The 15,962-nt window shown below is 36.5% G+C and overlaps 1 protein-coding gene across 2 annotated transcripts; it reads right to left on the bottom strand.

Moving 5' to 3' along the window:
• Positions 1-397: 397 nt before the first annotated feature.
• Positions 398-15,217, bottom strand: LOC137137248 (serine-rich adhesin for platelets-like). 2 transcript variants are annotated; one of them, XM_067523271.1, is made up of 5 exons: positions 15,084-15,217; positions 13,258-13,324; positions 5,257-11,878; positions 3,222-4,527; positions 398-2,927 (listed from the first exon to the last, which is right to left on the bottom strand). In XM_067523271.1, exons 2-5 carry the CDS (start codon positions 13,289-13,291, stop codon positions 2,907-2,909), a joined length of 7,983 nt encoding a protein of 2,660 aa, XP_067379372.1. In that variant the 5' UTR covers positions 13,292-13,324; positions 15,084-15,217; the 3' UTR covers positions 398-2,906. The 2 variants fall into 2 exon arrangements, with proteins under 2 accessions (XP_067379372.1, XP_067379371.1); XM_067523270.1 differs by having other exon boundaries at positions 3,222-11,878.
• Between the last annotated feature and the right edge of the window lie 745 nt (positions 15,218-15,962).

Here is a 15,962-nt window from a genome sequence, read left to right as displayed (position 1 = left end):
TCCGTCTCACAAATGTCTGAATAACTACGCAAATTTAAAAAACAAATACAACTATGTACTTTTGCTACAAAATATTAAAGATTTATAAACATTCTTAATATTTGCATATTTTTAGAGAGTTCTTGTATACTCAACTTCAGTCTGCATTACCTGTGATGCCACCTGTTTGCAGAGGTTTTATATCGGTAGCTGGATGCAAAAGCATGTGACTGATTTCAGTGAGTCACCAATCAAGAATGAAGGCAAGAAAACTTTAACTGCTACAAGCTCATTGACAATTTCATGTTTTAGTCAGTAGATGACCTTGAGTGCTGTTGGTTATGTATTCCTATAAAGCAAATAAAAGCAAACTGAAATCTACCAGCTGTTACTCAGAGTTTCATAGCACTTACAATTAAAATATTTTTGACTACCCATCTTTTATTGTATTATATGTTGGACATTGTTGCTGTTAAAAATCAATCCATTACATGAATTTTGTGAATTTCCACAAGATATCAGTTGAAGGTTCTGTGGTTTGCATTTATTCCTTTCTATAACACAGCCATTAACGCAACTAAACACAATTATTTCTTACTGCACTGAAGAAATATTTGTACATAACATATTCTCATAGACAGCATATGAACTCACTTAAATTGAATGATTAAGTGTATCACTCAAACAATACTTCATTTTAAATTTTTTGATTGTTTTTACAATGTTTTATTTCTTTTTGTATTCAAATACATGACCAAAGTAAATTGATGCTTTCGCATTTGTAAGATATATCACTTATTTCAGAGTTTAGTAAAAGTTAGGTGTTACATCAATTGACAAACCAGTTTTGCCAAAACCCTGATAGTGAAAGACAACAGGTAAGGCAACAACGTCAAATTTTTTACTGTTACATAGAATCCAAATTTAGCATCAAGTCACTCTGTGACATTTACAGAGTAGGAATTTTTTTAGTGGTGGACAGGGGTTACTGCAAGACCCACACCTACTCTGATTTCAACAAAACATGGGATCTCAGAGGGCTTCTGAAAACACAAAAATGTATTTAGCATTCATAACTTATAAACAAAAAACAGCAGTGTAGCTTTTTCTGACTATAATCTGATAATAATGTATGCCTATAAGCATTCTGGTAACAATTATTTCAGTGCAACCTCTGTGTGACTGACTGCAGCACCACAAATGAAGTAGCAGAAATCCAGGTTTGCCAAATTCAGCGCTTGAAGAAACCTTAGGTCAGAGCCTGCAACTTAAATGTAATTAAACTATATTTACAGGGTACATTTTAGTAATAATGGTGTAGCTTTACTGCATCTAAAAATATATACTTGTAGGTACCTGATAACAAGATGCAAAGTATGGGAAATAAGGCGTGAACAACCTGGGAAATGATTATTATTATTATTATGGGTTTTTTTTATATACCTATTAACAAGGGAATCGACTATAGTTTTATTTCAAAATGACCATATAGGCTACAGGGTGCCAGATCAAAGTCAATTCAATTTGATCATTCTCAAACACACACGCATCAGAACAGGATGTTGAGCTGCATTCACACAAAATCCTTACTGTCGAATTGTGCAAAGAGGTGAACTTTCTTTTGATTCTCCAATTCACTGCTTTATTCTCACTAATGAAGCTCCCTGTTTTCAACTTAATCTGACTCTCTATCTCTCTTTCGTTCTCATTTACTTATCTTAGTTTATTTCTACTTTTTAATTTTTAACTGGAATTGTCTTATTGTTTGGGTTGTTTTTATTTTTTTGGACAGAAAGACGTCAATAGACAGTGGAGAAAGCCTTTTTCAGGTGGCATTAAAAATCTTAAGACTTCAAATTGTTGGATTAATCTTAAACAACTCAATTGTTGATACATTTGTTCTGTTTTGTTCATCCTAATGCCTTATTTATTACTTTGACTGTGTGTAATTCCATATTTTTTTTATACGAGCTATTTTTACATGACTAACATTGCTAATTGTTTGCCAGGACATCAGTTGGACTGTTTGCAGCATATTGTACATAAAATAATACATTAATAATGCAGGATGTATAAATATCAAAGTGATTTACAAATGATTGAAAAGTTGAAGAAAGGTCTACCAAACAAAGACAAAAACAGTCAAAACAGAGAAAACATGACACATCAAATAAGGGCATCAAGACTAAAGTATGAGACTATAGACAATGAGCCTACTGCACACACAAAAAAGATAGAAAAAATTTAAAAATATGTTTGAAAAATTATTATTAGCTTTTACATTTCAGCTAGTTTTATGTTTTTAGTTAAGCCACTTAGGCAGCACAGTTGTGAAGTAGTTAGCTCTGTTGCCTCACAGCTCTCTTCAGGTTCTCCAGTTTGTTCCTACAGTCCAAACATGTAATTAGGTTAATAGATGACCCAAAATTCCCTCTAGGTGTGAAAGTGAATGGTATGTCTCTATGTTATAAACTGATGACCTATCCAAGGTGCACAAACCGGCGATCTGTACATTCTGTCAATTACCAAATATTTTAATAACTCACCTTATGTGGATTAATACTGTATTAGACAACTTATATTCTTAAGCACATTTTACGATATTAAAAAATGTGTTTTTTAAAAGATGTTATTGTCATTATTGTAGTGCCTTTTGTTTGGCATTGTTTGACAGGAAACTGGAACACAACATGATGCATTTCTTACCATGTTGTGAAAATGTAGGGTGGGCAGAAGAAAAAAAAGAAAAACAAACAAATTAAAATAAAAATTACGAGCATTTTCCAGGTTCCAAGTTTTATTAAGGGAACTGCCAGGAGCAGCAGTGGTAGAGCAACCCATGAAATCACGCTTTCAACAAACAGATAATGGTCCTACAGCCCACAGAGCGATAAGCAACATATGTTTTGAGTCAAGGGAATTAGGCCTCATGGTACCACTGCAAGGATCTGTAACATTGCAAAAGAGGGAAAATCAAATCTTCATGATATTAAAAATATCAACCATGGTTTGAAATACTTGTAAAAATTGACGTGTAAGGCATAATTATTAATCAAATTTTTAGAAAATGTGTATTCCTACATATACACACTGAAATAAAGTAAATAGCATTAAATTGCTGATTTTAACTGAATAGTTTGGAAATTTTGGGAATAACATTCACATTCTTGCTAATAACTGGATGAACAGATTGACAACCAGCTCTATCTTTGTTATTATTGTTAGTATTTGGAAACATTTACCTTGCTGGTGTTGTTCTGATCTGGATAGACTGGGGAGAATGTTGTTCGGACGACGATTGGGTCGTCAAAGACAAGGGGGCTTACAGAAGCAATTTTGGGGCTATAGTTAAAAAACACTATATTTCCCACAGATGTAGAAATAGAAGTAGAACCATTTTCCTGCTTTGTTGTGTTGGCTTGGGTATTTAGAATGGGTACATTTGGGGAAAATGATGAAGGCTGAAGAGAAGGTGAGTCTGTGGCAACATCTGTCATGACTGTTGTTTGAGACATCAAGTTTGTTGGCATGGTTGATAAAGAAATGTTCACCACAGTTATTCCTGAGATGAGCTCTGTTGTTGCTGATGTAGACAAATCTTCCAGAGATCCATTATTTTGCGTTAGTGCCACTTGTGATGTTGTACTAACTGGTGTTGTGCTTGATTCGTCTGATGGTGTGCTAATAAAAGCTGTTGATTCATTTATTTCTTGTAAGATGGTGGGCATCACTGGTAATAAGTCAGATGTTAATGTTTGTGATGTAACTGTCGCTACAGATGGAGTGGCTTGTGCAACAGGAAATGATGATGTGGTTACAAGTGTAATTTCTGTTGCTTGATTGCTTGTATGATTATTGGGGGTTTGTGGTGATGTGGTTGCAAGTAATGTAGTTTCTAATGAAGTACTTTGTAATTGTGTTGTAGTTAATTCTGAAGCTACAGATGTGTCTTGTTGATTCACTGTAGATATTGAAAGGTCGGTTGTTGTTGCTACTCCTGTTTTTATGGACATTGTTGGCTGTGTTGTTACTGTGGCTCCTTCGTTTGTTATTTCTATGGATTGAGTTGATGTTGCGCCGCTTCCTCGTACGAATCCTGAAGTTTGCGTAGACATTACAAGAGTTTGTGTAGTTACATCATTAGTCGATTGAATTTCTGTTGATGATTCAGTTGATGCAGAAGATGCAGCTTGACTCGGAGTTGTTGACTGTGTGCTTGCAGCTGTTAATTGCGTTGATTGTTGTAGTGGTGTTTGAATAGATGGTGTTGTTTGGGTTGATGTTGTCACTGATCCATTGTTTGTTGTTGTTCCGCTTGGAATTATTGTAAATTCAGCACTTGTTTTTGCTGATGTTTCTGATGTGGCAGTTTCCACTAATGTAGTTGTGGAGCTTTGAGCTGATTGTGTAGTTCCAAGTGTACCTTCTGTTGGTGTTTGTGGTGAAAACATAGATATTGTAGTTTGAACTGTTTTTTCTGTTGCCAATTTTGTTGTGGCATTAGATTTTGTTTGCGCAACTGTAGACAGAGTGGTAGTTTGTGTTGACCTATCAGTTATCTGAACAACACTGGTTTTTGATGATGTTGTTGAAAGTAATGTAGTTTCCACTGAAGTATTTTGTAATGGTGTTGTAGTTAATTCTGAAGCTACAGATGTGTCTTGTTGATTCACTGTAGATAATGAAAGGTCAGATGTTGATGCCTGTGTGCTTGCAGTTGTTAATTGCGTTGATTGTTGTAGTAGTGTTTGAATAGATGGTGTTGTTTGGGTTGATGTTGTCACTGATCCATTGTTTGTTGTTGTTCCGCTTGGAATTATTGTAAATTCAGCACTTGTTTTTGCAGATGTTTCTGATGTGGCAGTTTCCACTAATGTAGTTGTAGAGCTTTGAGCTGATTGTGTAGTTCCAAGTGTACCTTCTGTTGGTGTTTGTGATGAAAACATAGATACTGTAGTTTGTAAGGTGGTTTCTGTTGCCAATTTTGTTGTGGCACTAGATTCTGTTGGTGCAGCCGTAGACAGAGGTTGTGTTTTCAGTGGAGTTGATGCCGATGATGTCGTTAGTGTCGACGTTTTTTCCACTGGTGTTGTGGTAAATTGTGTCGTTTCTGTGCTTTGAATGTTTGTTGATTCATCAATTTGTTTTAACGTTGTGAGTAGTATTGGTATTGATGCAGAAGTTGATATTTGTGATGTCACTGATTCAGTCATTACAGATGGTCTAGCTTTTGTCGTGGTAGTTGATGGCGTGGATAGAATGCTAGTTTGAGTTGACCCATCAGTTATCTGAGCAACACTGGTTTGTGGTGATGTTGAAGTACTGTGTAATGGGGTTGTAGTTAATTCTGTATCTACAGATGTGTCTTGTTGATTCACTGTAGATATTGAAAGGTCGGTTGTTGTTGCTACTCCTGTTTTTATGGACATTGTTGGCTGTGTTATTACTGTGGCTCCTTCGTTTGTTATTTCTATGGATTGAGTTGATGTTGCGTCGCTTCCTCGTACGACTCCTGAAGTTTGCGTAGACATTACAAGAGTTTGTGTAGTTACATCATTAGTCGATTGAATTTCTGTTGATGATTCAGTTGATGCAGAAGATGCAGCTTGACTTGGAGTTGTTGACTGTGTGCTTGCAGCTGTTAATTGTGTTGATTGTTGTAGTGGTGTTTGAATAGATGGTGTTGTTTGGGTTGATGTTGTCACTGATCCATTGTTTCTTGTTGTTCCGCTTGGAATTATTGTAAATTCAGCACTTGTTTTTGCTGATGTTTCTGATGTGGCAGTTTCCACTAATGTAGTTGTGGAGCTTTGAGCTGATTGTGTAGTTCCAAGTGTACCTTCTGTTGGTGTTTGTGGTGAAAACATAGATATTGTAGTTTGTACTGTGGTTTCTGTTGCCAATTTTGTTGTGGCACTAGATTCTGTTGGTGCAGCCGTAGACAGAGGTTGTGTTTTCAGTGGAGTTGATGCCGATGATGTCGTTAGTGTCGACGTTTTTTCCACTGGTGTTGTGGTAAATTGTGTCGTTTCTGTGCTTTGAATGTTTGTTGATTCATCAATTTGTTTTAACGTTGTGAGTAGTATTGGTATTGATGCAGAAGTTGATATTTGTGATGTCACTGATTCAGTCATTACAGATGGTCTAGCTTTTGTCGTGGTAGTTGATGGCGTGGATAGAATGCTAGTTTGAGTTGACCCATCAGTTATCTGAGCAACACTGGTTTGTGGTGATGTTGAAGTACTGTGTAATGGGGTTGTAGTTAATTCTGAATCTACAGATGTGTCTTGTTGATTCACTGTAGATATTGAAAGGTCGGTTGTTGTTGCTACTCCTGTTTTTATGGACATTGTTGGCTGTGTTGTTACTGTGGCTCCTTCGTTTGTTATTTCTATGGATTGAGTTGATGTTGCGTCGCTTCCTCGTACGACTCCTGAAGTTTGCGTAGACATTACAAGAGTTTGTGTAGTTACATCATTAGTCGATTGAATTTCTGTTGATGATTCAGTTGATGCAGAAGATGCAGCTTGACTTGGAGTTGTTGACTGTGTGCTTGCAGCTGTTAATTGTGTTGATTGTTGTAGTGGTGTTTGAATAGATGGTGTTGTTTGGGTTGATGTTGTCACTGATCCATTGTTTGTTGTTGTTCCGCTTGGAATTATTGTAAATTCAGCACTTGTTTTTGCTGATGTTTCTGATGTGGCAGTTTCCACTAATGCAGTTGTGGAGCTTTGAGCTGATTGTGTAGTTCCAAGTGTACCTTCTGTTGGTGTTTGTGGTGAAAACATAGATACTGTAGTTTGTACTGTGGTTTCTGTTGCCAATTTTGTTGTGGCACTAGATTCTGTTGGTGCAGCCGTAGACAGAGGTTGTGTTTTCAGTGGAGTTGTTGCCGATGATGTCGTTAGTGTCGACGTTTTTTCCACTGGTGTTTTGGTAAATTGTGTCGTTTCTGTGCTTTGAATGTTTGTTGATTCATCAATTTGTTTTAACGTTGTGAGTAGTATTGGTATTGATGCAGAAGTTGATATTTGTGATGTCACTGATTCAGTCATTACAGATGGTCTAGCTTTTGTCGTGGTAGTTGATGGCGTGGATAGAATGCTAGTTTGAGTTGACCCATCAGTTATCTGAGCAACACTGGTTTGTGGTGATGTTGAAGTACTGTGTAATGGGGTTGTAGTTAATTCTGAATCTACAGATGTGTCTTGTTGATTCACTGTAGATATTGAAAGGTCGGTTGTTGTTGCTACTCCTGTTTTTATGGACATTGTTGGCTGTGCTGTTACTGTGGCTCCTTCGTTTGTTATTTCTATGGATTGAGTTGATGTTGCGCCGCTTCCTCGTACGAATCCTGAAGTTTGCGTAGACATTACAAGAGTTTGTGTAGTTACATCATTAGTCGATTGAATTTCTGTTGATGATTCAGTTGATGCAGAAGATGCAGCTTGACTCGGAGTTGTTGACTGTGTGCTTGCAGCTGTTAATTGTGTTGATTGTTGTAGTGGTGTTTGAATAGATGGTGTTGTTTGGGTTGATGTTGTCACTGATCCATTGTTTGTTGTTGTTCCGCTTGGAATTATTGTAAATTCAGCACTTGTTTTTGCTGATGTTTCTGATGTGGCAGTTTCCACTAATGCAGTTGTGGAGCTTTGAGCTGATTGTGTAGTTCCAAGTGTACCTTCTATTGGTGTTTGTGGTGAAAACATAGATATTGTAGTTTGTACTGTGGTTTCTGTTGCCAATTTTGTTGTGGCGTTAGATTTTGTTTGCGCAGCTGTAGACAGAGTGGTAGTTTGTGTTGACCTATCAGTTATCTGAACAACACTGGTTTTTGATGATGTTGTTGCAAGTATTGTAGTTTCCACTGAAGTATTTTGTAATGGTGTTGTAGTTAATTCTGAAGCTAAAGATGTGTCCCGTTGATTCACTGTAGATAATGAAAGGTCAGATGTTGATGCCTGTGTGCTTGCAGTTGTTAATTGTGTTGATTGTTGTAGTGGTGTTTTAATAGATGGTGATGTTTGGGTTGATGTTGTCACTGATCCATTGTTTGTTGTTGTTCCGCTTGGAATTATTGTAAATTCAGCACTTGTTTTTGCTGATGTTTCTGATGTGGCAGTTTCCACTAATGCAGTTGTGGAGCTTTGAGCTGATTGTGTAGTTCCAAGTGTACCTTCTATTGGTGTTTGTGGTGAAAACATAGATACTGTAGTTTGTACTGTGGTTTCTGTTGCCAATTTTGTTGTGGCACTAGATTCTGTTGGTGCAGCCGTAGACAGAGGTTGTGTTTTCAGTGGAGTTGTTGCCGATGATGTCGTTAGTGTCGACGTTTTTTCCACTGGTGTTTTGGTAAATTGTGTCGTTTCTGTGCTTTGAATGTTTGTTGATTCATCAATTTGTTTTAACGTTGTGAGTAGTATTGGTATTGATGCAGAAGTTGATATTTGTGATGTCACTGATTCAGTCATTACAGATGGTCTAGCTTTTGTCGTGGTAGTTGATGGCGTGGATAGAATGCTAGTTTGAGTTGACCCATCAGTTATCTGAGCAACACTGGTTTGTGGTGATGTTGAAGTACTGTGTAATGGGGTTGTAGTTAATTCTGAATCTACAGATGTGTCTTGTTGATTCACTGTAGATATTGAAAGGTCGGTTGTTGTTGCTACTCCTGTTTTTATGGACATTGTTGGCTGTGCTGTTACTGTGGCTCCTTCGTTTGTTATTTCTATGGATTGAGTTGATGTTGCGCCGCTTCCTCGTACGAATCCTGAAGTTTGCGTAGACATTACAAGAGTTTGTGTAGTTACATCATTAGTCGATTGAATTTCTGTTGATGATTCAGTTGATGCAGAAGATGCAGCTTGACTCGGAGTTGTTGACTGTGTGCTTGCAGCTGTTAATTGTGTTGATTGTTGTAGTGGTGTTTGAATAGATGGTGTTGTTTGGGTTGATGTTGTCACTGATCCATTGTTTGTTGTTGTTCCGCTTGGAATTATTGTAAATTCAGCACTTGTTTTTGCTGATGTTTCTGATGTGGCAGTTTCCACTAATGCAGTTGTGGAGCTTTGAGCTGATTGTGTAGTTCCAAGTGTACCTTCTATTGGTGTTTGTGGTGAAAACATAGATATTGTAGTTTGAACTGTTGTTTCTGTTGCCAATTTTGATGTGGCATTAGATTTTGTTTGCGCAGCTGTAGACAGAGGGGTAGTTTGTGTTGACCTATCAGTTATCTGAACAACACTGGTTTTTGATGATGTTGCAAGTAATGTAGTTTCCACTGAAGTATTTTGTAATGGTGTTGTAGTTAATTCTGAAGCTACAGATGTGTCCCGTTGATTCACTGTAGATAATGAAAGGTCAGATGTTGATGCCTGTGTGCTTGCACTTGTTAATTGCGTTGATTGTTGTAGTGGTGTTTGAATAGATGGTGTTGTTTGGGTTGATTTTGTCACTGATCCATTGTTTGTTGTTGTTCCGCTTGGAATTATTGTAAATTCAGCACTTGTTTTTGCAGATGTTTCTGATGTGGCAGTTTCCACTAATGTAGTTGTGGAGCTTTGAGCTGATTGTGTAGTTCCAAGTGTACCTTCTGTTGGTGTTTGTGATGAAAACATAGATACTGTAGTTTTTACTGTGGTTTCTGTTGCCAATTTTGTTGTGGCACTAGATTCTGTTGGTGCAGCCGTAGACAGAGGTTGTGTTTTCAGTGGAGTTGTTGCCGATGATGTCGTTTGTGTCGACGTTTTTTCCACTGGTGTTGTGGTAAATTGTGTCGTTGCTGTGCTTTGAATGTTTGTTGATTCATCAATTTGTTTTAACGTTGTGAGTAGTATTGGTATTGATGCAGAAGTTGATATTTGTGATGTCACTGATTCAGTCATTACAGATGGTCTAGCTTTTGTCGTGGTAGTTGATGGCGTGGATAGAATGCTAGTTTGAGTTGACCCATCAGTTATCTGAACAACACTGGTTTGTGGTGATGTTGAAGTACTTTGTAATGGGGTGGTAGTTAATTCTGAAGCTACAGATGTCTCTTGTTGATTCACTGTAGATATTGAAAGGTCGGTTGTTGTTGCTACTCCTGTTTTTATGGACATTGTTGGCTGTGTTGTTGCTGTGGCTCCTTCGTTTGTTATTTCTATGGATTGAGTTGATGTTGCGCCACTTCCTCGTAAGAATCCTGAAGTTTGCGTAGACATTACAGGAGTTTGTGTAGTTACATCATCAGTCGATTGAATTTGTGTTGATGATTCAGTTGATGCAGAAGATGTAGCTTGACTTGGAGTTGTTGACTGTGTGCTTGCAGTTGTTAATTGCGTTGATTGTTGTAGTGGTGTTTGAATAGATGGTGTTGTTTGGGTTGATGTTGTCACTGATCCATTGTTTGTTGTTGTTCCGCTTGGAATTATTGTAAATTCAGCACTTGTTTTTGCTGATGTTTCTGATGTGGCAGTTTCCACTAATGTAGTTGTGGAGCTTTGAGCTGATTGTGTAGTTCCAAGTGTACCTTCTGTTGGTGTTTGTGGTGAAAACATAGATATTGTAGTTTGTACTGTGGTTTCTGTTGCCAATTTTGTTGTGGCACTAGATTCTGTTGGTGCAGCCGTAGACAGAGGTTGTGTTTTCAGTGGAGTTGTTGCAGATGATGTCGTTTGTGATGACGTTTTTTCCACTGGTGTTGTGGTTAGTTGTGTAAATCTAGCTTTTGTCTTGGCAGTTGATGGCGTGGAAAGAATGCTAGTTTGAGTTGACCCATCAGTTATCTGAACAACACTGGTTTGTGATGATGTTGTTGCAGGTAATGTAGTTTCCAATGAAGTACTTTGTAATGGTGATGTAGTTAATTCTGAAGCTACAGATTGTGGTGGTGTGACAGATGTAACATTTTTCTGTTGATCTGTTGTTGATACTACAGAACCTCTCTGTGCTGGGACTACTGTTTCTGTGGATGGTGCTGGTTGTGTTGGCATTGCAGGTTGGTTTGAAGTGTCAGACCCTTCTGTTAAGAATGCTTTTTTTTGTATTGTTGCAGATTCTATTGTTTCTGAGAGTGTTGATGGAGAGTTTATATTTACATCTGTAATTTGGGTTAGTACTGTTGCTAAGACTATTGTGTGGGAAATCAAGGGTGTCGGTGTAGTTGTGGTCACAGTTTGTAGACCAAGTTCTGTTTCCATAGATGGTGTTGTTTGTGTTGTTGTAACACTGGTTGTTGGTGATGTGCTTTGAATAGTTGCTGATCTAGCACTTGCTGTAACTAATGCTGATGTAGAAATTTGTGATATGAGTGATCCAGTCATAGTAGTTTGTGTTGTAGTAGGTAATGGTTTGGTTATGGCTGTAATTTGTGTTGATTCTTTAGTTGCTTGATCAGCTGTGGTCTGTAGCATTGTTATGGCAAATGTAGTTTGAGTTGGCGTAAGTTGAAGTGGTGCTGTAGATAATTTAGCCATGACAGATGTTGAATTTATTTGTTGATTTGTTTCTACATGGTTTGATGGTGTTGTGACTCTTGTTTCTATGGATGTTATTGACTGTGTCAAATCCATAACTACACTTTCCTTTATAGTAGTATCTTTCTTTGTCTCTGTTAGAGTTGTAGTCCCAGATAAACTGTTCTCAGTTGAGCCAGTTGGATTTGATTCTATAACAGTTGACCCAAGGTTTAGACTAAAATTAGTGTCTTCCAGGATGGTCTGTGTAGATGAATTAAGTGACGTGGCCATCTCAGATACATTTTTAGCATTGTTGGAGGTGTGTGTTGATGCGATAGTTATCACAGAATTAGTTTCAGAATTTTCCACTGATAATTCTGAGGCCGATGGGTTTGTGGTAATACTGGGAATTTGAAAAACCTCAGCAAAGGTTGTGATCCTGAGGTGAATTGGGCAGAGAGCTGTAGAAAAGAAAGGGCAGAGTAAAGCACAGTAGGCTTTGCGTTATAGGTAATACTAGCAAACTGAACCTCAAATTCAAGTAGGTATTTGATGAGCAATAACTATAACTATTCTAATGCATGTTTTGATTTGTGTATGTATTTTCTGGCCCCTGCAGTAATTCTAGTTTTAATTTTAATTTAATATACATTCTGAAATTAAACTGGACATTGACTTTAAAGTTGCAGAAAGGCACAACCAATCACAATATGCATCATTATAGTTGCAGAATGCATTATGAACAAGTGAAGTCTGGACAACTGTTAGTAATCAGTGTTCCCTTTAAACTTAAAACCCTTTAATGAAAGAAATGTAGAGAGAATGGGGTCATTAAAAGAATCAAAGTTCATCTATGTGAATGAGGGATGAAAGTTCCAAGATGAACAATACACAGGACATACACATTTGGTTAAAAAAAACTAGGAATATAGTCCTTACACCTTTAACTAATGTGCTGTGCCAGCAGTGCATAAAATCTGCAGGATTTTTGAGAGTTAGCTTTTTGCATTCAATACATAAACCAACCAATTCCATGAATAATTGTATGGACGTTCTACAAATGTTTGCATGCAGTCCAAAAATTTGTGCCTACGTGGACTTTCAGAAACTCTAGTGCACTGACTATATGTGCCGGTAAAAAAGAATAGCTGCTTGTTTTATTCATCAAAGTATGAATGTTTATTTCAACATCCTTAATACTGTTAGTGTAACCAGTTATACATGCTGTTTGATTTTGAGCGTTTATTTTTGTGTTGCTAAAGAGTTCTCATAATGCATTGTATTGCGCACCTGTACAAAATGTCTTTGTCTGTATCAATATCCTTTTATAGTATGAGGTTGCAGTTTACATGAATGTCTGTCCAGACTCATATTACAAAAATTTCATCAATCAGCCCAAGTGTACGTTTGTGCCAGAATTTATTGAAATTCCCACTTACAGATTTCTCTTCTTTAAAGCTTGAAACACCTGACATTTCAAATGAACTGACAATAAACTGAGTTCACATTTAGCCACATACACATATGTAAAATCAAATCACTTTCTTTAGTAAATGAGTTAACAAGTGCTATTTTTTTGTCATATTTCTTTATCTTTATCTTTATCTAGTTTAGGGACTTGAATGAAAATTGTAATGCGTGAGGTCATATTTATACAAAATGCTTCACAAAACTTCAAGCACTGCTATGTGTGTGGCAGGGTGCATCACTTGATGGATCATTGTGACATTTTTACAAAAGCAGTATAGATTTTTGGGTACGATCAGATAAGGGGATCTATACTGTATAGTATACTATACAGTATGCTATATAACAAATGCTGATATGTAATCCTACTCACCTGCCAGTAGATGTAGAAAAAATCCAAAGTTCATGTCGGCATGTGACACTTATCAATTAGTAGCAAGCTGGTAACAGAAGCAAAGACAGAAATCAACAGATTTGTCTTCTGACCAACTCAGGCACCTTATACCAACAACAGCATTCTATATGTCTATTATGGACACATGTCTGTGTGTTCATCTTTTTAACTAAATATTCATATACATAATTATATATACTAGCTTGCTTTGAGCAGGCCTTATTTTGAACCAAGTTTTGAACTATGATGATAATCTTGCTACATTCTCTCAGAGTATGTGTGTGTATGCACACGTGTGCATTTGCAAAATGACATTGTGTCACTTGTAATCACTCATGGTCAGTTTCCACATAGATTTGGCTTTGGGTATGATTTCTTTTGGTTCAGATCCAGGCCAATGTTTGCCTAATGGGTATGTGGGCCCTACAGTCTTCGCTTCTCCTAAGGAAACATTAAAATCTCTGGAAATAATGTAAAAAAAAAACAGCTTTTTAAAATCATTATCACATTTATATGTGGCATGTGTCAATTGAGGAAGTGGTTGATTTAGGATCCAAGTTCAGGGGCATACGCTCTGTATTTAAAACAAATAACTATAAAACAGATATTACAAAAATTAGGTAATCTATTTATACATGGTAAATCCAAGTAATCAACATTCATTGCAGTTATGTTTCAACTTACTGTACAGTATTATTTAATGGACAGTGAAAAAAATAACAAAATTTGCATTATAACGAATTTATTTTCTTTCAACAGGAACTGTGTTATGCAGCTCATTCCAATGAATAATACATTGCAGAAGCATGATGTTTAGTTTGTGCAGACATTGTCAAACAGGTTGATCTAGCTTCACTGTCAGTTAAGGTCCTGTCAATATAGACACCTAATGTGTCATAACATGAAAAGAACAGACGCGATTGAAAGAAAGCTCCTCTTCCAGCCTCTCAATGTCCACCTTTAAGCATAAAATCAAAATACTAAAATGTTCCCATTTTTTTATTCTGTCTTTTACTTGTTGACATAATTAATCAGGTCAACAAGTTGATTATTTGGTTTCTGGTTTTATAATATTCAAAATATGTGAAACATAACCTGGCTGTTACTAACTCGTGTCATTCTAATATTATCAGGATATAATACAGTATATTATTACAGTGCATTTGACTTCTCCACATCAGAGCCTGAAGTTTATTCATTATTCTTTTTTTATTCAACTTACTTTATGTTTTACAATTGATGGTGTGCATCTGGCATTTTGTTATTGAATTGCAAAAAAATACCACACACGCTAGCTGTCTTAAAAGTCTTTCACTGTGGTGGATGAATCGTGTCTTGGGTTGCATTGGGGGAGTGTGATTTTATTTTCAATTTAATATTTTATTTATTATCTCTAGAATAAGGTCATGTGTATATGTTAGCATAATGGTTCTTTGAGAGAAACAAAATTCACTCTTTTACTTTTAACACACATTATTAGAATCTCAGAAACAGGTTTGTCCATCTGTGAATAGTTTGTTTTTCTATCAACACAAACGCAACACAAAAAAACTTACTTTACCTGAGCTTTGACAATCAGTTGAACCCACAGTCAATCAAAGGATTACTCCATAAAAAGCACTTAATCAAGAACAACAAGACTGGAATTTCCTTAAAATGTCCCACAAAGCCACTACAATAAACTAGTTCTAACATTCACAGCTGGTAACACGACATCCTAACCTAACGTCACAAGGAACCAACAGCACTTAATATAATTTCAAAGAATGTAAAAATCTTTGAGGAAAAATCTAAATACGACTCACCTTTTAAAACCATTGAATAGAGTTCTTGTGCGAATCTTTAATACACTGTTAAAAGTAAACAAAACAAGCAAAGTTGAGCTAACTGAATGTGTCTCATGAAACCAGTTCTTCCTGCTGTAATCGCACCTGTCAGTTCCCTTCCTATTAGTGACGTACATGTAAAGTAGTCTTAGTATCATGTATAAGCATTATACAGGTGATTGCTTAGTAATTGCAAAAAGTAACATCAAAAGATTTCAGTGTGAGCAAATTATTTATTTTTGGTAATATCCCTTTTTAGTTTGATCACTGAGCCTGTCTGGAAAAGCACAACTTGTCTTCTGTTAGTAAAACTGCCAAAACAGAAAGTAGATGTTTTTATGTTAGCATTCCTCATGGCTCAAAGTAGTTCATTTTGCCAATCATGTCTTGTGATGGTAGCTGACACTGTTCAAATAAAAGACGGCCATGAGGCCACACCATTAAAAATACTCCATGAATTCCTTGTAATGAATCAGTGATGTGTCAGGCATGAATCCTTTTGTTTGTAGGTAGAAGCATGAAAACTTCTATTGACCATGAGCAGCACCAGAAATGTAATAAGGAAATAAAAATTAATCTGATAATGTTTCTCTTTAATCATTCTGGGGAAGGACTCTGATTAACAATTGTTTTTTAAAAACTACTGAACAACGATTTTATTTACAAGTAGATGCGCTTTATTTCAATGGATTAAGTTTTCAGTGTTTTACTTACTAAATTTTATTCTGTAAATATAAGCTAATGTAAAGTCTGATGCCTATAACACAAAAACAGGGAAAATAAGGCTGAAAACTTTACAAAGGAACACTGTTCTGGATGATTCCAAAATGACAACAGGTGAAGGAATCATAGTTGGGT

The sequence above is a fragment of the Channa argus genome, chromosome 12 (assembly GCF_033026475.1).
Source record: "Channa argus isolate prfri chromosome 12, Channa argus male v1.0, whole genome shotgun sequence".
Classification (NCBI taxonomy): domain Eukaryota; kingdom Metazoa; phylum Chordata; class Actinopteri; order Anabantiformes; family Channidae; genus Channa; species Channa argus.
Note: the sequence above shows the minus strand (reverse complement) of the source record. Positions and strands in the feature narration are given on the sequence as shown.